This window comes from Stegostoma tigrinum, chromosome 5 (assembly GCF_030684315.1).
Source record: "Stegostoma tigrinum isolate sSteTig4 chromosome 5, sSteTig4.hap1, whole genome shotgun sequence".
Lineage (NCBI taxonomy): Eukaryota > Metazoa > Chordata > Chondrichthyes > Orectolobiformes > Stegostomatidae > Stegostoma > Stegostoma tigrinum.
Window position 1 is genome coordinate 99,660,966 of NC_081358.1, and position 26,510 is coordinate 99,687,475.

General features: G+C 42.2%; 1 protein-coding gene across 2 annotated transcripts in view; it reads right to left on the minus strand.

Moving 5' to 3' along the window:
- LOC125452094 (corticotropin-releasing factor receptor 2) overlaps positions 1–26,510 on the minus strand; it is a 228,547-nt gene that overhangs the window by 49,576 nt on the left and 152,461 nt on the right. For both annotated transcript variants that reach the window (XM_048530088.2, XM_048530089.2), the window contains 2 exons: positions 11,616–11,722; positions 3,492–3,609 (listed from right to left, as the gene is read on the minus strand). In XM_048530088.2, the coding sequence (XP_048386045.1) occupies positions 3,492–3,609; positions 11,616–11,722 (225 nt within the window). The remainder of the gene's footprint in view (positions 1–3,491; positions 3,610–11,615; positions 11,723–26,510) is intronic.

Sequence of the window (26,510 nt, forward strand, 5' to 3'; positions counted from 1 at the left end):
CTCCATCTCACTTCTTATGTTTGTATTTGTGAGATCTGTGAATGACACAGTAATTACTTTCCCTCTAGTCTCCCACAACAACAAGATCTGGACAATATCCAGGCTCGGGCTGACAAGTGGCAAGTGACATTGCGCCACACAAATGCCAGGCTATGGCCATCACTAATAAGAGAGAATCTAATCACTGTCCCTTGACATTCAACGGTGTTACCATCACTGAATTACCTACTATCAACATCCTGGGGGTTACCATTGACTAGAAACTCAACTGGACTAACCACATTAACACAGTGGCTATAAGAGCAGGCCAGAAGCTGGGAATATTGCGGCGAGTAGCTCATCTCCTGACTCCTCAAAGCCTGTCCACTATTTACAAGTCAGAAGCCAGGACTGTGATGGAATACTCCCCAGTTGCCTGGATGAGCGCAGCCCCAACAACACTTAAGAAGCTTGACACCATCCAGGACAAAGCAGCCCGCTTGATTGGCACTACATGCACAAGCATTCACTCCCCCACCACCAACGCTCAGTAGCAGCAGTGTGTACTTTCCACAAGATGCACTACAGAAATTCACCAAAGATCCTCAGACAGCACCTTCCAAATGCGCGACCACTTCCATTTAGAAGGACAAGGGCAGCAGATATATGGGAACACCACCACCCCCAAGTTCCCTTCCAAGTTGCTCACCGCCCTGACTTGGAAATATATCGCTGTTCCTTCGCTATCACTGGGTCAAAATCCTGGAATTCCTTCTGTAATGGCATTGTGGGCCAACCCACAGCAGGAGGACTGCAGCGGTTCAAGAAGGCAGCTCACTACTGCCTTCTCAAGGGCAATTAGGGATGGGCAAGAAATGCTGACCAGCCAGTGATGCCCAGATCCCACAAAATTAATAGAAAAAAAAACTACCCTAAAGTTACAGATAACAGTTATCGTTATCTGTACCTTTTAAGCTGAATAATCATAGAAAAAAAAGACTCAATTTAAATAATATAAAATTAAAATTAAGAAGTGAAAATTCTGCAAATAACAGGTCAGGCAGCAGGATGAGTTGTAGTTTGTGCATCCACAGTGCATGGAGGCAGTAGCTTTGGTAAGAACTTTTGCAATTGCCTTCAAATTAAATTTTTACAAATGCAATGTATAAAACAGTGCATGTTTGTTTTATAGTTTTCAGGAGAAGTCTGAAAGCTTCAGACATTCTGTGGAGAGGTAAGACACCCTCCGGGGACACCATTAGGAAAGGAAAGATGCTATTCGGAGAGGTCCAGGGCAACTCTGTAGGTAAGGTTCCCTTTGAAGGCTGCAAGACACTCTTGGAAAATGCAAGGTGCCATTTGAAAGAGGTCAAGTGCTCTTCTAGTATTGTTAAAAGCATCATTTTTTAGGTAAAGGATGAACAATCTAATTGGAACCGTTGAGTTCATTGGAACTGTCATTGTCAATGGAACTGTGAAGCTTGTTGCAAAAAAAGGCAAATGAGATGTGGTCAACTGAATTCCAACAGTTTTAATTTTATATTTATCATCTTTACCAAGAAACACTAATAATACTGATACAACATTAACACTAGAAACACTAATAATCCTGACCATAATCTGCGGGCTTTTGTAGCAAAAATAAAACTCTACATGTAAGGCATTCTGATGGAAATTATCAATTTAACTATTCAATGTAAAATTTATTCATGTTGCTGGAAAAGATAATGTAACCCCAGGGTTATTATCAAGATTAATGTTGTACTGAAATACTTTAAGAATTGGTAAATAGCAAGTAACTGCTTAAATACTGTATAAAGAATGAATGCAAGTGAACAACCATATATTTGAATGTGGTATTGTACATGTAGCATATGAAATTGGTGATGAAACATGTTTAAAAATGGTATTTCATTTTTTTTGAGGGTGGAGGCATGTGAGGGACCATGCATTTTTTGAACTATAAACTGAAGTGGAAATTAAGCTGCTGAAACTGGAAAAACAGGAAAATTTTGCGACTTGAAAATCAAGCGTTCTGTATTGTTATACCGTGGAATACAGTATTGCTTTAGGTTGCAACAAAAAGAGAGAAGTCAATCTGAACATGATCAAGGATCTTTCAGGTGAATGAAATTGTGCCTGGTAACATCTGTAAAATTTTTTTTTAAAAGCTGTGAGTACCCAGTGCAACAGAGAGTGAAAACATCTACAGCCTACAAACCACATGTATCTCTCTCTCTCTCTCTCTGTGAGGATCGAGGCAGAAAACTCCAGCGACCTTAAAAGAAATGACTCGTACAAGACAAGAAACAACATGCACCTGATAAACCATTGAATCAAAGAGTGAGCATCACTATATAGACGACAACAGCTCACCAATGCAAAAATTTAAAAGGACTGTTAGAGAAAAGTGGCATTCCATTTTATGGGCTGAACTTCTGATCTTGGGAGTTCAATTGTCCCTGTCTGGTTTATCATGTCCTTTAGGGAAAGAAATCTGCCTCCTTACTTGGTCTGCCCTACATGTGACTCTAAACCCACAGTAATGTGATCGACTCTTAATTACTCTCTAGGTAAACAGAGATGGGCAACAAACGCTGGCCTGGACAGCAACATTCACATCCCACAGAGGAAGAAAAAAGACATTTTTCACCATAATATATGTTTAACCATTGTGTTTTGTTTGTCTCAATTGTGAATGAGAGGGTGTGTGCTTATGAAATTTGAAGCGGTGTAGTGTAAGTTGCATAAATTAAAAATCTTTTCTTTCACTGCTCTTGTTAAAGTTAAGTGTATTACAATAAATAACATCATTTCTGATATTTCTGAAAGAACCTGGTGTGGTTTGCTTTTGTCCTGAGTAGCAGTCAGAATGGTAAATTGGTCAATTTAGTGGTCTCATCTTTTTTTAAATATAATATATTGCTTTTGGTCGCAAAAAAGAGGGAGAAGTCAATCTGAACGTGATCAAGGATCTTTCAAGTGAATGAAATTGTGCCTAGTAATAGCCGTAAAATAATTTTTAAAAAATCTGCGAGTACCCAGTGCAGCAGAGTGAAAACATCTACAGCCTACAAACCGCATGTCTCTTTCTTTCTGCGAGGATTGAGACAGAAAACTCCAGTGATCTTGAAAGAAATGACTCGTACAAGAAAAGAAACAACAAGCACCTGATAAACCATTGAATCAAAGAGTGAGCATCACTACATAGACAACAACAGCTCACCAATGCAAAAATTTAAAATTAATTCTTTTTTAATATACATTTTGTAATGACCTATGGAGCAGTGGGGCATGATTATCCCCACACAGCTCCCAGTTAAGTCATGACACAAACCCAATGAAATGCTGCATCACACCTACTGCTTACTGCTTCTGCATTCAGTGAATTCAGGACAGAACAGTGATGCAATGTACATGTGGCCCTTCTAGTTGGCTAGATCCAATCATACATTAGTTAGGCACTCAAAAACATAAGCCAATGACTGCTGAGTTTCACTGTGAGAGTTTACCTCATTGTTCTCGTGAATCTGGTGGTCGATCATTTGCAATAGAAACCACATGGCATTCCTCAGTATGAACGTGGTTATCAAGTTCCAATGAATGATGTTCCGGAGGCATCTGATGCTTCTATCAAAGCCAACACAAAGGAAGAAGGAACTAAAACTGTGCTACATTTTGCCACATTGGGTACAGAGATCAGGCACATTTATTGAAAAACACAGTTTACGACTGTTCACCAGGCAGTTAAACACTTTATAAAGAGAAATGAACGTGATGGTTACAGTAAGACTCTGCACCAGTGAAATTGAGCTTTTACAAAGTGTTGGTCTTGTTGAGTTCAAATGTCTTCCCTTATTTTTTAATCTGGCCTAAATGAATAAATTAGATGTTTATTTGGCAGAAAAGTGATCATCCCATTATCACCAATTCAGCCTTACCCTTTTAGGAAAAGTGAAAGACTGACAGCTTTAAAAATCAGCAGTTGGGAGATAGGATGTTCTTGGAATGAAAAAATTCTAGCATTTCACTGCTGAGCTCCAGACCTGGGACTGACAGGTCTCTCTCTGGTTGGTGGAGGGGAGGATGGGGGTGGTGGTGTGGAAATGAGTCGGGGGCTTGGCAGCACAGAGTGTATGACAGTGCGACTGAAAGTAACAAGTTAACACTCTGCAGCTGCCTCTTTTGTGGCAGTTTTAATTAACCTGTTCAGACATGTTACAACACATCTCGAGAGCAGGTGGCACTTGAGCCCAGGATTCTAGCCAAGAGGTCGGGGCATTACCCCCGTACCACAAGAGCCTGGTGGCCTCCTTTAACATTACAAACAACTGCTTAAAGGTGCCAAGTGGTCCATGAGTTGTTCACATTTAACAGCTACGAAAGGCATTGGAGAGCTCCGGCAGACTCATTCAGCTTCTACAATGCCTTAAATTGACTTGTGTCGCTGTTATCAGCGATAATGATGAAAAATGAGGCAGGTTGGTGGAACAGGAAGACAAATGGCCAATAACAATAAAAGAAGAGAAATATGAAGTGATTCAGTTTGAAAGGAGGAATGTGGTAAGACAATACAAGCAGAAGAGTAGAATTCTAAATGGGATTCGGGAGCAGAGTGAGCTGGGTGTAGATAAAAATAAATCATTGCAGGTGGCAGATTAGTTAGAGAGAGTAGTTAATAAAGCAAACTCTACAAAAGCAAGCAAATTACACTAAGATAATAAAATGTGAGGCTGGATGAACACAGCAGGCCCAGCAGCATCTCAGGAGCACAAAAGCTGACGTTTTGGGCCTAGACCCTTCATCAGAGAGGGGGATGGGGTGACGATTCTGGACTAAGTAGGGAGAGAGGGGGAGGCCGACTGAAGATGGAGAGAAAAGAAGATAGGTGGAGAGGAGAGTATAGGTGGGGAGGTAGGGAGGGGATAGGTCAGTCCAGGGAAGACGGACAGGTCAAGGAGGTGGGATGAGGTTAGTAGGTAGGAGATGGAGGTGCGGTGTGGGGTGGGAGGAAGGGGTGGGTAAGAGGAAGAACAGGTTAGGGAAGCAGAGACAGGTTGGACTGGTTTTGGGGTGCAGTGGGTGGAGGGGAAGAGCTGAGCTGGTTGTGTGGTGCAGTGGGGGGCGGGGACGAACTGGGCTGGTTTTGGGATGCGGTGGGGGAAGGGGAGATTTTGAAGCTGGTGAAGTCCACATTGATACCATTGGGCTGCAGGGTTCCCAAGAGGAATATGAGTTGCTGTTCCTGCAACCTTCGGGTGGTATCATTGTGGCACTGCAGGAGGCCCATGATGGACATGTCATCTAAAGAATGGGAGGGGGAGTGGAAATGGTTTGCGACTGGGAGGTGCAGTTGTTTATTGCAAACCGAGCGGAGGTGTTCTGCAAAGCGTTCTCCAAGCCTCCGCTTGGTTTCCCCAATGTAGAGGAAGCCACACCGGGTACAATGGATGCAGTATACCACATTGGCAGATGTGCAGGTGAACCTCTGCTTAATATGGAAAGTCATCTTGGGGCCTGGGATAGGGGTGAGGGAGGAGGAGTGGGGGCAAGTGTAGCATTTCCTGCGGTTGCGGGGAAGGTGCCGGGTGTGGTGGAGTTGGAGGGCAGTGTGGAGCGAACAATGGAGTCACGGAGAGAGTGGTCTCTCCGGAAAGCAGACAAGGGTGGGGATGGAAAAATGTCTTGGGTGGTGGGGTCGGATTGTAAATGGCGGAAGTGTCGGAGGATGATGCATTGTATCCAGAGTTTGGTGGGGTGGTGTGTGAGTTCGAGGGGGATCCTCTTTGGGCGGTTATGGCAGGGGCGGGGTGTGAGGGATATGTTGCGGGAAATGCGGGGGACGCGCTCAAGAGCGTTCTCGACCACTGTGGGGGGAAAGTTGCAGTCCTTGAAGAACTTGGGCATCTGGGATGTGCGGGAATGGAATGCCTCATCGTGGGAGCAGATGCGGCGGAGGCGGAGGAATTGCGAATAGGGGATGGTATTTTTGCAGGAGGGTGGATGGGAGAAGGTGTATTCTAGGTAGCTGTGGGAGTCGGTGGGCTTGAAATGGACATCAGTTACAAACTGGTTGCCTGAGATGGAGACTGAGAGGTCCAGGAAGGTGAGGGATGTGCTGGAGATGGCCCAGGTGAACTGAAGGTCCTGGGCCATCTCCAGCACATCCCTCACCTTCCTGGACCTCTCAGTCTCCATCTCAGGCAACCAACTTGTAACTGATGTCCATTTCAAGCCCACCGACTCCCACAGCTACCTAGAATACACCTCATCCCACCCACCCTCCTGCAAAAATTCCATCCCCTATTCCCAATTCATCCGCCTCCGCTGCATCTGCTCCCATGATGAGGCATTCCACACCCGCACATCCCAGATGTCCAAGTTCTTCAATGACCGCAACTTTCCCCCCACAGTGGTCGAGAACGCCCTTGACCGCATCTCCCGCATTTCCCGCAATACATCCCTCACACCCTGCCCCCGCCACAACCGCCCTAAGAGGATTCCCCTCGTACTCACACACCACCCCACCAACCTCCGGATACAATGCATCATCCTCCGACACCTCCGCCATCTACAATCCGACCCCACCACCCAAGACATTTTTCCATCCCCACGCTTGTCTGCTTTCCAGAGAGACCACTTTCTCCGTGACTCCATTGTTCGCTCCACACTGCCCTCCAACCCCACCACACCTGGCACCTTCCCCACAACCGCAGGAAATGCTACACTTGCCCCCACACCTCCTCCCTCACCCCTATCCCAGGCCCCAAGATGACTTTCCATATTAAGCAGAGGTTCACCTGCACATCTGCCAATGTGGTATACTGCATCCATTGTACCCGGTGTGGCTTCCCCTACATTGGGGAAACCAAGCGGAGGCTTGGGGACCGCTTTGCAGAACACCTCCGCTCGGTTCGCAATAAACAACTGCACCTCCCAGTCGCAAACCATTTCCACTCCCCCTCCCATTCTTTAGATGACATGTCCATCATGGGCCTCCTGCAGTGCCACAATGATGCCACCCGAAGGTTGCAGGAACAGCAACTCATATTCCTCTTGGGAACCCTGCAGCCCAATGGTATCAATGTGGACTTCACCAGCTTCAAAATCTCCCCTTCCCTCACCGCATGCCAAATCCTGCCCAGTTTGTTCCCTCCCCCCACTGCACCACACAACCAGCTCAGCTCTTCCCCTCCACCCACTGCATCCCAAAACCAGTCCAACCTGTCTCTGCCTCCCTAACCTGTTCTTCCTCTCACCCATCCCTTCCTCCCACCCCAAGCCACACCTCCATCTCCTACCTGCTAACCTCATCCCACCTCCTTGACCTGTCCGTCTTCCCTGGACTGACCTATCCCCTCCTTACCTCCCCACCTATACTCTCCTCTCCACCTATCTTATTTTCTCTCCATCTTCGGTCTGCCTCCCCCTCTCTCCCTATTTAGTCCAGAACGGTCACCCCATCCCCCTCTCTGATGAAGGGTCTAGGACCGAAACGTCAGTTTTTGTGCTCCTGAGATGCTGCTGGGCCTGCTGTGTTCATCCAACCTCACATCTTGGATTCTCCAGCATCTGCAGTTCCCATTATCACTGATACAAATTACACTAAATTTGTAAAGCAAAACACTCACTTCGCCTCAATTGAAATGTTGTATCGAGTTCAGGCTTCCACAGTTTAGGAAGGATAAGAAGACAAAGAGAGCATAGGACAGATTCTTAAGCAGTTTCTACGGGTGCAGAACTTCAATTATGTAGAAATTTCTGTGAACCTTAGGACTGTTTTCTTGGAAAAGAGGCAGTTCAGAGGAGACGATAGAGGTATTCAAAATCAAGAGGGACCTGGACAGAAAGCCAAACGGCTACCATTGGAAGGGACAAGAATTAGACAGTACAGATTTAATGAATTTGCAAAAGAAGCAATGGTAACATGAAAATAAACTTTTTGTATTCAGTGACTAGTTAAGTTCTAGAATTCAGTGCCTTTATCCTTTTTCAGTTGTCCCTCAGGCAAGAGTATAAAATTCTTTCTCTCTGGAATTGTGTGTCCTGAGGTAACTAATACTGCAGTACTGCTTGTGCTGGTGCATGTGGTGTCTGGAGAGATGGGTGAGCAGTCACAATTAAGGGTGTCGCAGAAATCTGCTGGCATCAGGTTAGGGAGTGGTCACGTTTTGTGCCGAGAGTGCTTCTTTGTCATAATTCAGCGGGGACCTTGTTGGTTCTCAGCTGTCGTATGACTTTTTCCAATCTCGCACTGGGCTGGAGTTGTGCTGAAGTGGTGGCACTGTTGGATGTAGTTGATGGCACCCACATCAAGCACTGAGTCTCATTGGAGGAGATCTCCAAGTGCTGAGGCTGTAGGGGAGGCAAAGTTATTTGAGGCTCTCGGATGGAACTGGCTCAATATCTGAAAAGGAGGAAATACTGCATAACTAGGATAGAAGGCAGCGGAAAGTGAAGGGAACCAGGCAAATTGCTCCTTCAGCTGGCCCACATTGTCAGAATGGGGTGAATAGTTGCCTGTTGTGTTACAAGCTTTCAATGACCCTACGAATGAAGGTAACACTGGATAAATATGACAAAGAAAGGAATAGAAGGATATGGTTTTGGCATGAGATTATGTGGGGTAGGAAGAGGCTGGTGTAGTACATAGATACTGGCAGTGATCAGTTGGGCCAAATGACCTGTTTCTGTACTGTACATTCTCTGTAATGAAACTCTGCCTAGTTACAGCTATTAGAACATAACAACCTTTACAAAGAAGGTGGGTACTGAACTGTTGAAATTCTTAATACATTCTATATAGCATCTTTGTATTAGATGCCTATGGTGGTGTAAAATAGGCGCTACCATGTCTTAGTTATAGGCAGGTTTCTAGGTTTTGTGAGGAGAGTGCAAGTGTTGTGGAATATAACTCTATTTTAAATTGATGGGTAAGGGTAAGTATGAGAGAAAAAAGCCATCTTGGTTAGTTTGTGAGATGTGGATATTGAAAATTGCATTTCTATGCCCAGCTACATGTACCACCTTATTCTGTCTCATACATGAAATAAAAATAGAAAATGCTGGAAAACGTATAGCATGAATATGTGTCAGAGATAATGGGAACTGCAGATGCTGGAGAAACCAAGTTAACAAAGTGTGAAGCTGGATGAACACAGCAGGCCAAGCAGCATCTCTTTGGGTCTAGGTCCGAAACGTCAGCTTTTGTGCTCCTGAGATGCTGCTTGGTCTGCTGTGTTCATCCAGCTCCACACCTTGTTATCTATTATTGCATGAATATGCCCAGCTCAATACATTGTATAATCTGCTGCTCATGGTCAGGTTTGCTACACCATTGTCCTTAAACGTAGGAAACTACAAGGCCTGCTTGGTCTAGTGTGCCAGAGGAAAACTAGTTCCTGGTCGAATTAAAAGCCTCTTGTACTTCACAAAATGTTAAGACAACAAGTAGGAGCAGAAATAGACCAATCTGCCCACAGAGTTTGCTCTGCCTTTTACTGTGATCATGGCTGATCTGATAATCCTCATCTCGATTCCTGCCTTTTCCCATAACCCTTGATTCCCTTAGTGATTAAAATTCTGTCTATCTTTGTCTTGAATATACTTAACAACCCATCCTCGACCGCTGTGGTAAAGAATTTCACAGATTTACTACTCTCTGAGAGAAGAAATTTCTTCTCATCTCTATCTTAAATGTGCAACCTTTTATTTTGAGATTATCCAAAGCTGTTCCCCAAGGGAAACAAGCTTTCTGTATCTATCCCACCAAATCGCTAAGAATCTCTTATGTGTCAAAAAAGGTCACCTCCCATTCTTCTAAACTCCAACGGGTGCAGGGCCAAATTACTCAACTTCTCTTCATAAGACAATTCCTCCATATTGGTATCATCCTAGATTTGTTGCATTTTAGCAACTAATTACAGAATGCTTTGATATGAGGACCAGGCATTAATTTTTTAATTTTTCTGGGATCCTACACTGTTCACATGCCAGCATCAAAGTTAGTCATACGTCCCACAGTCCTTTCGCAGCCAATACTCAGCAGGTCTGGCAGATTCTTTTGTGATGATATTGTGGCTTTAAACAGATACATTTTGTTCTTTAATGTGAAGAGAGATTTTAAGGCAGAGGTGAGAGCTATCTATTGGATTCCAATAAAGTTAGCAGTTTGTGAGCCCTGGGCATTTTTATTTAAAGTTGGAACTAGAGCAAACCTGAGTGGGTAGGGTCAAGCTCCCATGAACCAGGATTTTTAGCTTTAGTTTTTCAGTAGCAGTGCTGCTGGGGTCTTGAAGCTGGATTTGGAAGCTATTTTTTCTCTCTCTCTTAAAGCAGAAAGCTGGGGTTCTCTTCCTGCTGCTAGAATTGCATGTGGGACACTGCATTTTACTTTGTTTTTGCCAAGGGTGTGTTTGTAGGATGTTACTAAATTGGAACAAATACTGTTTAGTATTAAATCAACAATTATTTTCTAAAATTTTCCAATACAGTTAAGTTCTTTCAATTTCTTCTCTCAGTTCCTTTATTGTTATTGTAGTGTATGAATAAAGTGTGTTTTGCTTTAAGGCTTGTCGTTTGACTAATTGAATTGCATCCAGAACGCAATGCCTGGCACATGTCTTTAAAAATCCGAAAAACTTAGGGTCTAGGCTATCTTCTTAATGCATGTTGAGGGAGTCTGGTCTGATCCATTACATTTTGGAGAGCTTGGAAATGTTAGTAAAATAGATCATGTCAGACAAGGTTGCAAGGAGAAAGATTGAATGATTGAAAAGTTGCTTTCCAGGGCCAAAGGGCATGCTGACAAGGGAGGCAAAGAAACAAACAAAAGATGTAACTGCTGCTGTCTGAAAGTAAAGGGAACAGAAAAACCTAAACATACAAAAAGAAAGCCAAATGTTAGCCAACAATTACGGGCTGAAACTGATGAAATCAACGTTGAGGACAGAAGGTGCCTAATCAAAAAAAATGAAGGGCACACCCTCCCAGTCTTTCTGTTTTTAGGCTGTTTTATTTATGTTGACGTGTGAACACAAAAGATAATTGAATAAGATGGTAAAAAAGAAGAACTGGTCCCATCTTTGGGGCAGTTTGCGGTCCTGAAGACGAGAATATAGGCGAATGGAATGATGAATGCGTGCTGTAATTCATTGTGGATCAGATTTATAACCGCTTGAGATGTGGCAGGAGGTCATTTGGCCTCAAAAATATTGCCCAGGACACAGGTGTAGAATTATTTATCCCCTACAATAAGTGATGATTCTCCTCTCACACAGGAATGCAGAATGTGAGGACAGTTGGATATTTTCTATTCAATTTGATTTAAAAATCGAGCAGACAAGTTTTGCATGAGCGTTCTAGGACTATAGAAATGCATCACCTGTTGAGGAGCCAATTGAGCTTCCAGAAGAAAAGTTGAACAGTTGGAAATTATTAGAAAGGCCAAAGGAAAGCAAAGAAAACTGGGATGAGGTGCACGCAGCTAACACATTAGAGAGCAAGCTAGATGCAATGAATTCGTCTATTCCTTTCTTATTTTCATTGAGGTAAGGTCAGATGGCTAATTATGAACACATTAACACATATTGATGTTGGTGATTTAACAAATTAATGTTACTGTGAAGGTAACATACCTCAAACAAAGAAAAAGAATAAATGCGACTATGAGGGCTCCGACCGAGATGCAATGACCCAGATAGTTGATGATCAGTGCGATCTTGTAGTGGAGTTGATATTTTCTCTGAAATGAAAGATAAAAAATACTGAAATTATTTAGATAAAACTCTTGGTACTGTCGCTTAATAATTTCAGGCATTTATATCATGACTTATATCACTTATATCATACATCATGATTGGTGTGAGGGTCCTGATATGCTGCGGCCCAGGATAATTTTGAAACTAGGACCTTATCTATATATTCAGGCTCTGACTCTGCCCTGCCCAGCAGGTATCATTGTTCTGGGCCGGCAGTGGAGCTGCCATTATAGATCCACATGGGTAGAAATGTAGAGGTTGTGGGCTGATCATGCTTGAGGAAAAGGGGACGGGGGTATCATGTGAAACTGTCTCAAACCAGAGGGCATAATCTCAGCTGCAACAGAGATGAGGTGGAGTTTTCTCTCTCAGAGGGCGGTCAATCTGTGGAATTCTTTGTCACGGAAAACTGTAGAGGTTGGGTTATTTAAAGCTGAAATAGACTGATTATTACTCAGTAAGGGAATCAAGGGTTATGGGGAAAAGGCAGAAAAATGGAGTTGAGGATTATGAGGTCAGCCTTGATTTCAATGAATGGCAGAGCAGAGTTGGTGAGTGAATGGTCTGGTCCTGCTCCTGTGTCTGATGGGTTTATAGTTGTGGTTGTAATGGATCCTTGTTGGTTTCAATGGAATACTCACCTGCTTCCTGGTCCAGAAGGAGACTTAGAAAAGTTTTTGAGCCATCCCTATCAATCAGGCCAATTTCCACTTAATAGCACACTTGGTGGAAACTTCACAGTTTGTCGGGAAACCTGAACTGATTTGTGACCTGCTTCTGTTACCATCCAGGTCTTTCCCTTAACCTTAAGAGGTTAAATGAAGAAACAACTAAAGCAAATACATTGGGGAAAGTTACAAAACGCTGCAGGAGCAGAAAATGAAACATTTCTAATGATGCAATGCAAATCAAGTAGAAAAATTACCGACCTTAAAACAAAAAGTTCAGAATACTCAAATGTTGCTGTAAAATATCAAAGCAAGAATACGAAAGAGAAAATCTACAAATTCTGCAAGAAGGAGAAGTGGTTCTTTAGGTTAAATACTTTAAAAATACAGAAATACATTGAAATGCTCAGCACAAAATTCAGTGACGTGAACATTGTTAGTCAACATTAAGTGAAGATAACCATGAGAAGATGAGGTGATGACTTCCTGGTTTGATTGCTGAATAACTGAGCCAGAGCTCCAGATAATGAGTTTTGGGAGCTGTATTCCAATCCCATCATGGCAGATGATGCAATTCTAATTCAACTAAAAAATCTGCAATTAAATGTTGAATGATGTCCATGAAGGCAAGTCTTGAAGAGAGGGAAATCTGCATCTTTACATGATCTGGCTACAAGTGACTCCAGACCCACAGCAAAGTGATTGACTCTAACCTGCTCTCTGAAATGGCCTAGCAAGCGTCTTAGTTTTATTACAAAAGTCTCAAAATGAATGAACCTTAACAGACTACTGAGGCACTGGTAAGGACAATGGCAAATACAGCCCTGTTGATCTAAGAAGTTCCCTGGCTAATATCTGGAGGCTAGTGCCAAAATTTGGACAGCAGTCACACAGACTAGTCAAGCAGTGGCCTGATACAGTCATACTCCAAGAATCCAGGAAACTATACGGCAGTTAATCTAACCTCAGTATCAAAAATAGAGATTGCTGGAAAAGCACTGCAGGCCTAATAGCATCTGTGAGGAGAAATCAGAGTTAATATTTCAGGTCCGGTGACCCTTCCTCAGTTCTGAAATGTTAACATTGATTTTTCTTCACAAATGCTGTCAGACCTGCTGAGATTTTCCAGCAATCTATACTTTAGTTTCTGATTTACAGCATCCTCAGTTCTTTCGATTGTTACTTAGTCTGACCTCAGTAATGGAGAAACTGTTGGAAGAAATTCTGGGGGAAGGAATGAATCTGTACTTGGAGAGGCAAGGATTGATCAAGAACAGTCAGCAAAGCCTTGTGAAGGGGAGGTCCTGCTGGACTAACTTGATTGAATTTTCTGAAGAAGTGATCTGGTGCATAGATGAGAGCAATGCACTTGATGTTGTCTATTTGGATTTCTGGCAGACTTTTAATAAGACCCTGCATGGAAGGGCATGGATGGACCAAGCAAAGTTGGTTAATTGGACCCAGAATTGGCTCAATGTCAGGAAGCAGAGGGTATGGTCAAGGAGTGCTTGTGTAGATGGAAGCCTGTGTCTATCTAGTACATTTAGTGGGGTTACCCTGGGATCAGTGCTAGGGCCCTTGTTGTTTTTGGTATGTAGAAATGATTTAAAATTGACAGTAGGAGGGTTAACCAGTAATTTTGCAGAGAATATGAAAATTGGTGGGATGGTAACTAATGAGAAGGTTAACCTTAGAATACAGGAAGATATAGGTGGGTTGGTCAAATGGGCTCATCGGTGGCAAGTGAAATTCAATCTGGATAAGTGTGAGCTGATGCACTGATGCAGGACAAGCAAGGGAGCACAACACATGATGAGCAGTAGGACCTAAGAAGCACCAAGGAGTGCAGGTCCAATGGCCAAGATAGCAGGACAGGTCAATAAAGTGGGCATATGGGATACCTGCCTTTATTAGCCAAGCCATGGAGTTAACGGATGGAAGAATGATAATGGAACTGTATAAAAAATTGGTTCGGTCACAGCGAGAGTATGTGCAGTTCAGGAACCCACATTATAGGGTGAATGTAACAGCACTGGAAAGGGTGCACAGGAGATTTAACAGGAAGTAGCCACGGTTGGAAAAGTTTAGTTATGAAAAGAGGCAGGATAGACTGGTATTGTTTCCTTGGAGCAGAGGAGACCGAGGGGGGACATGATTGACGTGCAAAATTATGAGGAGCATGGAAAGGAAGGCACTTCCCATTTGATACAGGGATCAATGACCTCAGCATAGATTTAAGGTGAGGGCAAAAGGCTTCAAAGTGGTGTGAGAAAACATCCTTTCCCAGGAGAGTGGTGGGAAAATGGAACTCCATGCCTGTAAAGGTGATAGAGACAGAAACCCTCATAATGTTAAGGAAGTATTTAGATGTGAACCTGCAATGCCAAGGCATAAAAGGTTATGGGCCAAGTGCTGGTAAATTGGATTAGAGTAGTTAGGTGGAGATAGTAGGAACTGCTGATTTTGGAGAATCTGAGATAACAAGGTGTGGAGCTGGATGAACACAGCAGGCCAAGCAGCATCAGAGGAGCAGGAAGGCTGACGTTTCGGGTCGAGAACCTTCTTCAGAAAAAGGTGTTTTCTCAGAATAGTTAGGTGATTGTTTCTGACTGGTGCAGATTCAATGGGCTGAAGGGCCTTTTACTCTGCTGCAAGCCTCTATGACTGATAGAATTATACGTTACAAACAATGTCCCAGTCACCACCATCACCATCCCTGCATATGCCCTGTCCTACCAGAGGAAGGGCCCAGGAGAGGTACCACAGTTGTATTTCCTATCAACCTGCTCAGAGATGCTACTACACACCTCTGGAGCAGCTGAGTCTTGAACTCTGGCCTCCTGACTCAAATACTACCACTGACCCACAGAAGGGAAAATTGCACTGGAAGCCCTGAACATTGGCTTCCAATCCCATAATGTCTCATGGTGCCAGGTCAAACATGGGCAAGGAAAGCTCTTCCTAATTATCTCCTATTATCCTCCCTCAGCTGATGGCTCTGTGCTTCTCCATGTTGAATAGCAAGGGACAAAATACTAAGGATGACAAGAGAGAGCGGGTGACTTGGCAGTACCAAATATGATTAAGCTGGTCGAGTCCTAAAGGACATAGCTGTGCGAATGGATTTGCAGTGGGTAGTAAGGGAAAATACAAGTGAGAAAAACAGATTTGACCTCATATCCTCACCAATCTGCCTGCCACAGATGCATCAGTCAATGACAGTATGGGTAAGCATGACCACCACACAGTCCTTGTGGAGATGAAATGCCACTTTCGTGTTGATAATACCTTAAATCCGCATTGTGTGGTATTATCACTGTGCTAAATGGGATAGACTTCTAACAGATCTAGCAACTCAAGAGGCAGCAGCAGCACAGAATCATGCTCCAACACAATCTTCAAATGCATGGCCTGGCATATCCTCTACCATTACCATCAAACCAAGGGATTAACCCTTGTTCAATGGAGAGTGTAGGAGGGTATGCCAAAAACAGCACAGGGCATAGCTACAGTGTTAACCAGGCGAAGCTATCAAACAAGAGCACTTGCATGCTAAACAGCATAGGCAGCAAGTGATAGATGGAGCTAAACAATTCCACAACCAATGGATCAGATCTCGGCTCAATAGTTCTGCAACAGTTATGAATGATGGTGAGCAATCAAAGGTCAGAAATGGGGATTGTACAATGTTCAGAACTATTCACAACTCCTCAGATACTGAAGCAGTCCACATCCAAATCCAACAACCCAGACTTAAGCTGTAAAATAGTAGGTAATATTCACACTACACAAATGTCAGGCAAAGACCAACTGCAATAACAAATAATATAACCATCACCACTTCACATTCAATAGCACTACTACTACTGAATCCCCAGCTAACATCATCCCAGAGATTATCATTAACCACAATCTGAACTGGACTAGCTGTATAAATATTGAGTCTTCAGGGGCAGATCAGAAGCTAAGAATCATGCAGTTCCTAACTCAATTTCTGATGCCCCAGAGCCTGCCCACAAGGTACAAGTCAGGAATGTGATGGAATATGTGCTACTTTCCTGGATTGCAGCTCCAATGAGGCTCAAGAAGTTTGGCAGCATTCAGGACAAAGCAGCCTGCTTGATTGGTATGACATACACAAACATCTACACCTTCCATCACCAATGCTCAGCAACAGCAGTGTGTGCCATCTATGACATGTACTGCAGAAATTTACCACAACTTCTTCGACCTTGTCTCCAAACACATGATCACTTCCATTTAGAAGGAAAAGGGCACCAGACACATGGAAACACCACCACCTGTAAACTCCCCTCCTATCCACTCACTATTCTGACTTTGAAATATATCACTGTTTCTTCGCTATAGTTGAACTCCGGCAAAATCCTGGGCTTCCCTCCTGAAGGGATTGTGAGTCTACCTACAACGTACCATGCAACTGAAGGTCAAGAAGACAGCTCACTATCACCTTCTCAAGGGCAACTAGGGATGAGCAATAAATGCCAGCCCACCAAGGGACTCCTGCATCCTAGAGTAAATTGGAATAAAAGTAGGTCTCTCTCTGGAGTCCTACAGACCCAGGTACCACTTCAATGCGATCTAGTGTCATGATCAGAGATCCTTATGCAGATGACCAGCAGACAGTCTTCGAGTAAAGGGAGAATTCCCTTTACTATATTGTATCCAGAGGAAGAGAAAATAATGAAGGGAAGCCAATTAGAGCTGAGGCTAAGAAGTAGATCACAATATTATTTTAGGAGATAGTTGAAAAAGACACCAAAAGTTTTGAAACTTAGCGAGGTAATTCTTTGGAATAATTACTTGCGCTAGATATTCCAAAAAGGAAACATCAACCTTTGATTCTGTGATTTAATACCAAACTGAGTCTGGGTTCTTTATAGACAAGACAAGGAAAAGTCAAGGTCAAGGACTGTCTTTAGGCTTCAACTTCAAACTGCCACTGTTTACTACAATCAATACTAAATACTGTTATACATCGTAATCATAGGTATACAAGCTCTGATTTATAGTTACAAGAGCTAAAGATAATTTATCTTGTGCTCACTGTGTCTTTAAAGGAGTATAGGGTTTTTACCAGGTTTCCTTCTGGTGCTTTCTCACACACTGCCCATCATGTGGTAATTACATTCAGTGATGGATGGCTCAGTGACTTTATTGCTCCAGAGTCTTAATGCCCCTACTGAAACACAAGCACTATGGCCTCCCCAAATTAATTTTTTTTAGGGACAGTCAAAGACTTCACTATAAATGAGGTTGAAGCCCTAGCCAGATTAATGGGCTTGACCCAGTGATGACTGATAATTACCTCTGAAACCTATGAGGAGTGAAACTAATTCCATCTACTTGCACATGATCCGCATCCCTTTATTCTCTGCCTGTTCAGTCTAAATACATTTTAAGTACTGCAAACATATCTACTTCTACATCTCCCCTGGCAGCATGTTCCAAGCACCTACTATCTTCTGTGTAAAAACTTGCTTCATACATCTTCTTTAATATTTCCCCTCTAACTTTAAAGCTATATCCCCGAGTGTTTGGCATTACTACCCTGGAAAAAGGACTCGCCAACTTATATACCCAATACTCCAAACAGTGAAGACAAGCATGCCTTCTTTAGCACCTTATTTGCTTGTGTTGACACTTTCAGGGAGCTATGGACTTACACCCCAAGATTCCTCTCTATGTCAATGATCCTAAGGATCCTGCATTTACTGTTTACTCTCCTCTTACATTTGACCTCCCAAAATGTATCATAGGGTCACAGAGTCATACAAACAAACTGTACAGTCCACTCGACCATGCAGACCAAATTCCCCAAACTAACTCGTCCCTTTTGCCTGCATTTCGCCCTTTCCCTCAAAACCCTTGCTATTCATGTACCTCTTGAAATGCCTTTTATATGACGCAACCATACCTACATCTATCACTTCCTCTAGCAGTTCATTCCACATACAATCCACCCTCTGTGTGAAAATGTTACCCCTCAGGTCCCTTCAAATCTTTCCCCTCTCACCTTAAAAAAAATGCTCACTAATTTTGAACTCCCCTACCCAAGGGAAAAGACCTTTGCTATTCACTTTATTTAGTTGCGAAAGATACAGAGAAACAGCAGATTAATTAGACTAAAACAAACATAAGAGTAGTTTTCTGTTGATATAGCAGAGAGCAGTTCCACGTAACAGACTGACTGAAGATGTTCTGAGCAGCGATCACAGGTCAAGAACAGAGATCATAATGGGAAAACTTTAGGATTTGAAGCTAGTAGAACAGAGCCTAAGGCATGTTAAACATGGAGGAAAGATACCTAAGTTGAGTTTGAGTTTGACATATTATTGTCAGATGTATCGAAATATAAGTATTGTTTTATGCGCTCTACAGCAGATTGTACCACACAAAAAGCGTCAGAACAGAGTGAAGAATACAGTGTTACAGCCACAGAGTAGGTGCAGAGGATGCCCAAGGCAGCAGAAATTCAATCTAATAAAAGACAGAATGAGACCCTGTATCTGGGAGATAATCTTCACACGAAGCGTCAACTCCATGAGGAATGCATATATGGGCAGACATTTGAGGGAAAAATTCATCAAGTTATGAAAGAAAAATGCATGCTTCAATTCAACAGTCATCAGTTTCTTCTGGATGGATGAACTAGAATGTAATGATGCAATCAATCTAAACAGTGGGCCAAAGATCTGCTGCAGGGGTGGCAAACAAAAATCAGGGCTATATCTGGGCTCTAAGCCTCCCCAGGGGTTGTCTGGGGAGTGAGCAAGGGTGCATTTTTACCAGGCTGCCTCCTTAATTGACATGGAGAGAAGCTAAAACAGCAAACACAAGTCTTCCAGCTTCAGAGACACAGCAGGCTACACTAAATGGGAAGTAGCTGAGAGGGTTCTTCAATAAGATGTTACCATCCTAGGAATATTCTGAAAGATCAAATAAAATGAAAAGAATCCACGATTCCATGTTGGGAATGCCTTTTGATGATATTAACCCAGAAATAAGCAGGGCATTTACCTTGGTAAGGAGCGTGATAAATAGACCTTAGTGTGTATACACATGGAATCGCTAGGGATGGGATTCATTCAAAGGCATTCAGTCCCTGGTTGACGGATCCAGCACTGGAAGGGAGTGCATTCTTAAGACCTACCTCATCCACTGATGCCTTGAACACCTTCTCCTACTTAGCCTCTGCAGGTAAAGGCAGATAGTTGCCCTTTATCTATCCTTGACAAGAGTCCTAATAAGTCTCAGTGGCTATCCTTCATTTTAGGTGATAGGATCAAGGGTGATAGAGTAATCCTGCCTCTCTTAGAACAGTCAGTGCTGCTAATCTATTCAGGAATGTGCAAGTCACTCGGCACTGGAATTTTTGAGCTCTGTTTCTGATTCTGGCATGCCATAAAAATTCTGCCCATTCATCCTGTTCCTCTCTACACAGAAATTGCCAGATCTTCGGAGTTTCTCCAGCATTTTCTGTTTTTATCTCAGATTTCCAGTTTTCACAGTGTTTTGCTTTTACATAAATGCTTGTTTTTTTCTGTTACTACATTACAGAATTGGTGATTTGAATACTAGGCCAACACAATGTCAAACTAGTTGGTAACAGACTAATCATATTCTTCTGCCTCCATGGAAACAGGTCCATCGAGAAGGAAAGTGAACACAAAGTGTGAGCTAACAAAGACAGCAATGTGAACTACATTTATGAGTCATTTCTTCTTGAACTATTTTATCTCTTGATTCACCTTTTATTGTGTTTATTGACATGTGGCTGTCAATCCAATAAAACTGCGTATTCTCTGTTTTGAATGTAAACAATGAACACTCCTAAACCAATCTAGAAAATTTTGTGCAGTGTCTTTCACAACTTCAGAATGTTGTAAAGTGCTGCATGGTCAAGTTACACGCTTTGTAGCAGCCAATGACATAATGACTGTATAGTTTGACATCTTATGCAAGAGACTAATATCGTAGCATTCCTTCAATAACACACTGGTGTGTCAATGTCCTTCAGACTCTGTAGTGGGACTTCAGTCTTTTGATTCAGAGGCTATCAATGAGCCACAGTGTAGTGCATCTTTGACGTCACATTTTAAAAAAAACCCTCTTACTTGAGCCTCTCTACTTCAATTTCTGAAATCAGCCTTTCCTATTGCACTAATGAGGTATTCCCATTTCTCACATCAGCCATCCTACGGCTATTCAAAAAGACGCTATTTATTATAAGCCATTTTATGCTGAATTATATGTGACTTTATGCTATGAATTTCATCCACTAAGAATTTGAGATGTATATTTGTTAACTTGTAGTTTTGGAGCAACTCATCCCCTTACGTGAAAGCATACTTTGTACTGATTGTCCTTTCCATCCAATCATTACATTCAAATGCACATTCCCAAACGTGAACAGTGCTGTGGGAATATCAATTTATAACATTAATTTTATATTTAAACCATCTCATATTTTGATTTAACATTGCTGCAAGAGGATTATTGATCCTGTTAGATTGAACTTAATTCAAGCAAAAAACCAAATGACATCATCTTCCCAAACTAAAAAGTCCTTTTTTAAACCAAAAAAAATTTAGCTGAATTCAGATTCAGTTAGAAGTCTCCCAGCAATATGCAGCGCTAAAAATAGCCAGACCTTATGGATAAGAAACACACTTTTATCTTCGTATTTCAGGAAGCCCCTCAAGTGCAGTTGGGACAAGTTCAATCACATCCTTGGGCTGATCCAAATCAAAAGCAATTTGAAACATCTTTGTAATGTTTGTCAGAATGAATTCTTTTCATGTTGAGACTTATTCTGTCATTCTTTATTTGAGCTGGACTGTGAAGTGATAAATGAACTGTGTCTACTGTAAATTTATTCATGGGCGATGTGGTAAATATTTAAAAGCCTGCTTCCTCTATTTAAGTCCAAAATAGAAAATATTCAATTTGTGAATGTTGTACAAGGACCTGTATGTTTCAGATATTTAGGGCAAATATAAGCAACAGCCAACATTGCTTGGATATCTCTGGTTATTCTAAGACTTTGCAAATGCTATGTCTTTCCATAAAATGGTTAGGTTTGGAAATGAGCACTTGGTAAGGATTATGTGAGGATATTTTCAATTGAAACAAAATAAAAGGTTGGGCTTAATGCTGGCTTTTTAAGCCTCAAATCACTTCCTCATTGCTACCTGACTCAGATGGCAACATTAGGAATATCCTTAAATCCTGGTGTTACTAATGAATCCCTAAACTATTTTTACGATGTACTGAGCAGAGGTTGTGCTATAGATACTTTGTTCAGTCTACCAAGATGAGAAGGACATCAAAAGTAGGAGTATTTTTCCACGCTTCACAAAAATAACCTGTTGCCATTTCTTTGAGAACTTAATTTTTTTCATAATCCCAAAAGCAGTGGCCTGCACCGGAACTCCCATTTTGGCAGGGCAGCAATTATGTGGAAACTCAATCCAACAAGAACAGTAAAGTGGCACAGTAGCAAGTGTGGGTTAGAGCAGAACATCACAAAAGATGATTGATAAATTAAATAGCAGGCTAAACTGTGGGAAATGGAGTTCAATGAGGGAGCTGTGTGAAATCATTCAGAAGAACAAAGAAAGATGAATCGGAGTATTTTCTGAATGGTAAAATGCAAAGAACGCTGGAAAAGCAGAATTTTATGGGTACATTTACAGAGATCACTGGAAGCCACAAATAAGTACAAAAATAATCTAAATAATGTTGGAACTTTTGCCTTTATTTCAAATTTGTTGAAATAAAGGTATTGAAATTATGCTAGTTATATAAAATTCTAGCATCTAGAGCAAGTCTGAATATCACACATCACAAAGGGTTATACTGACTTGGAGCTAGTGTTGGAGATGATGGTGGAGCAGGTTGCACCCATTAAGTTTGTGTCTGAGTAAAGAAAATAGGGAATGATCTAATTAAGGTATTTGTTCACGCTGCCTTGTACAATGTAGAGGATGCTTTCTACATGGAATTAGGATGGTGCTCCTTATGCTTCCATGGCTTGGAACTTGGAGACGAAGGACAAAGGTGACCAGCAACAGCCACTATCATTGGCGAACATCCCTATTTCTGGCCATATGATAGAGGGAAGGTCATTGACGAAGCAGCTGAAGATGGTTGGGCCGGGAACACTACCGTGAGGGAAACCCACAGAGGTGGGTCTTGGAGCTGAGATGACTGACCTCCAACAAACACAACTGTCTTCCTTTGTTTCATGTATGACTCCATCCAGCGAAGAGTTTTCCCCAATACCCATTGATTTCAATTTTGCTGGAGCTCCTTGATGCCACACCTGGTTCAATGCGTCCTTCATATCGGGGGCTATCATTCTCACCTCACTTCTGGAATTCAGTTTTTCAGGCTACGCTTGAGCTAAGGCCATAATGAATTTCATAGCTGAGTGATCCTGGCAGAAACCAAACTGGGTGTCATTGAGTAGGTTATAACTGTGCAGTTACTGCTTGATAGCACTGTTGATGACACCTTCCATCACATTACTAATGATCGAGAGTAGGCTGATGGGCACCAATTGGCAGGGTTGGCTCTGCCCAGCTTTTTCTGCGCAGGACAATATCACATTGTTGAGTAGACGCCAGTGTTGTAACTGTACTGGAACAGCTTAGCCAGAGGAGCAGCAAGTGCTGGAGCACAAGTCTTCAGTACTATTGCCAGAATTTTGTCAGGGCCCACAGCTTTTGCAGTATCCAGTGTTTCCAAATAGTTTTTGATATCACTTGGAGTGATCTAAATTGGCTGAAGGCTGGTATACCACTGGAGGAGGCCACTGTGCTGCCAACTCTGCTGAGTCCATTCTGCCAGTGGGACAGAACATACCCAGGGATGGTGATGGCACTGTCTGGGGCATTGCCTGTAAGGTGTGGTGCTATGAGAATGACTGTGTCAGGCTGTTGCTTGACTACTCTGCAAGACAGCTCTCTACATTTGGCACTAACTCCTAGCTGTTCTTAAGGAGGACTTTGCAGGTTTGACAGGGCTGTTTCCGCCATTGTCGTGTTTGGTGCCTAGGTTGATGCTACGTAGTTCATCATTTCTTTGTTGAGAATTCATTGGGTTAATACAAATGAATGGCTTGCTAGGCCATTTCAGAGGGTCTGGTGACCCTTCCTCAGAACTGAGATCTTTTCAGAACTTCCTCAAAACAAGGGATCTTCCTTTGTGTTTGCCACGTCAGGCTTTGGCATATGCTGTAGTTGTGACAATGTTGTAGCACAGCAGCATACAGTAATACGTCCACCTATTTGAGTGTTCAGTCCACTGAACAGTGACAAGCATCTCTATATCCTCTTCACTAAAAAGCAACGCATTCCACAGAGTGTGGCATACTCCAAATAAATGCACACTGCGGGATCACTCAGAAATGTAGCTAAGAGCCATAAGATGCATCTTGTGTAGATGCATATGGTTATACACACATGTTTCTGCACATAAAATAAACTGGCAGAAGCATGAAAGTCATAGGCACCCCCCTGCTCTGAAATGAAGTCCTTAAGTGATGGGTGAGTTAGACTGACAGCAGGCATGGTGATGTGGAAAGGTTGGTAGCTTGCTGAAGCTGACTTGTTTGGGTGAAGGGTGGATGAAGATAGTGTCCATAGAACATGCACAGATTATGTTATAAAGACACATAGGTGAAGGTCCAGAGGAGCAAGAAACGAGAGGTAATTGTTTTGGCTTTCATGTCAGGGTTTGGTGTCAAGTTTGATCTGAAAAGGAAAGGAGAATTGAAAGTTGCTGAGAAGAGATGGGTTCAGTTAACAATGGGATGGAAAACTAGGGAAAGAAGATGGGCACCGCTTATTAGTGAGATTTGAATTCACTGTTTACGCATTAAGGGGAAAATTGGGAACTTTGTTCTCAAGGTCAACAATCTGATTTTTCCATTTTTGTTGCATTTTGTCAAGCTGCTATTGTTCATATCACTGGAAACAGGTTGAAAATTCTGCCCAAAGGATCTGAAACTAACTTGTGAGCCATTAACATTAGTCCAACAATTTGTGGTTACTGCAGAAATTTATCTTTTGAATTATAATCTCCCAATATTTTCTTCATACCCCATACTAGTTATTTATTAAGTCTATACCTTAATGCAAAAATGTGTGTTGCATTGACGAGGTACAATGTACAAATGGGCCATTTGTCACATCCACCTAATTGCACCAATCTGAAACTTGACTACTCCTCTACAGAGTCCAGTAGTAGCTCCATGGTTTAAATTTTATATTTTACAAAAGAAGTAGCCTGCCTTTATATCGTATCCATTGTAAACTCATGATTTCTCAAAGTGCTTAACAGTCGATAAAGTCTTTATGACATGCAACCAGTCTTATAATTTTGGATATAAAGCTGCAATAGCGGAAGTAACAACCAAAGCTCAGATGTACTATTCAGGCCGAGCTAAGGAGACATGATAAAAATTTAATACTGTCTTTTCTGATTTGCTTCATTATAATGAAAAACTCACTCAAGTAGGTAATCAAATGTAGAGCCACGGGTGTACACTAAATCTGCTTGTAGGTGTCAGATTTGTGAATAGGTTGGACGAAAAATGAAGCATTAAAAAAATCTATTAGAACAATCTCTGAAGTGTTGCCTGATTTGAAGCTTAAAGTAGTCCAACTGAGGATACAATTCTTAAATTGCTTCACTGTCACTTTCCTTTGTGTAACATAAATTATTTAATCCCGATGTTTCAGCATATTTCTTTTTTTACATTTCCGATACATTTTCTGAGGCTCCCACAGCTTTGTCTCCATCTCATTATTTCTGCTCCCTCATGTTTTATCCTCATCTTTGGAGTGAGGAACCTTTAGGAGGACAACATGAAAATAAACCCAATACCCCACCAGAGAGATTCAAGTAAATGGAATCCATGTACTTCACTTGTGTTACTTTTAGATAACAGAACAACATTATTACGTGCGTCTGGGATTTTTTATTCCTTAGAAAACACAGAAAACAAGAAAGCAGCTTTACAAGCTGAGCGAGAGACAGCGAACAATATATCACAGCAACTTAGAAGTTCCCACAGAACCAAAGGAAGAAAGATTTCCTCACAAATTGTGAGTACTTCTAGTTGGACAAGTTCACATAGGCAACCAACTGATTCACACCCACTCTATCCAAAGGATACTTCAAATTTGAGTGGTCCCAGCCTGAACTAACAAAAAAAGGGACCTAAATTTAAACTGCAAAAAAAAGTGTGGGCTGCATTCAGGAACAGTCTAAGGCCAGCAGAACAAACCCTAAAGCAAATTTCAAGCCAAAAATAGAAAGGAACAGTAAGTACAGTACTGAAATTCCCCACGGCACAGTGGCTCAGTGGTTAGCACTGCAGCCTCACAGCATCAGGGACCAGAGCTCAACTCTACCCTTGGGCAACTGTCTGTGTGAAGTTTGCACATTCTCCCCACGTCTGCGTGGGGTTCCTCCGGGTGCTCAGGTTTCCTCCCACAGCCCAAAGGTGAGCAGGTTAGGTCGATCGGCCATGCTACATTGTCTACAGTGTCAGGGATGTACAAGGATTGGATTAGCCATGGGAAAGTTGTGGATTCATTGGACTGAATGTTCTGCTTCCAGACTGTATGGATTCCATGAACTGGAAAGCCAAGGATCTACTATCCAAATTTATATCTTTGCAAACAAAGCAGCTATGCTTCATAAAGTAAGCAGCAGTGAAACATTCAGTGAAGATAATTATCCAGTTGATAATGAGGGGTTACACAAAGTCAATATCTCAGGCTTATCTGAAGATGACCAGAAAGATCCCACAGAGATACGGAAGTCATAGAACACCACTGCATGTAAGATTCAACATGGTAAACCTGGAGTGTTTCACGATGACTTGAAATCTTGTTTTGGTTATCCAACACTTCAGGATAAGTGATTTAACTGTATGAACCATTTGCTCAGAGAGATTTGGCCCATCTGAAGATGATTAGAAAGATCTCACAGATATAGAAAAATCATAGAACACCACTGCATGTAAGTTGCAACTTTAAAATTGTTTAAAATTGATAACCAATAGGCAAAA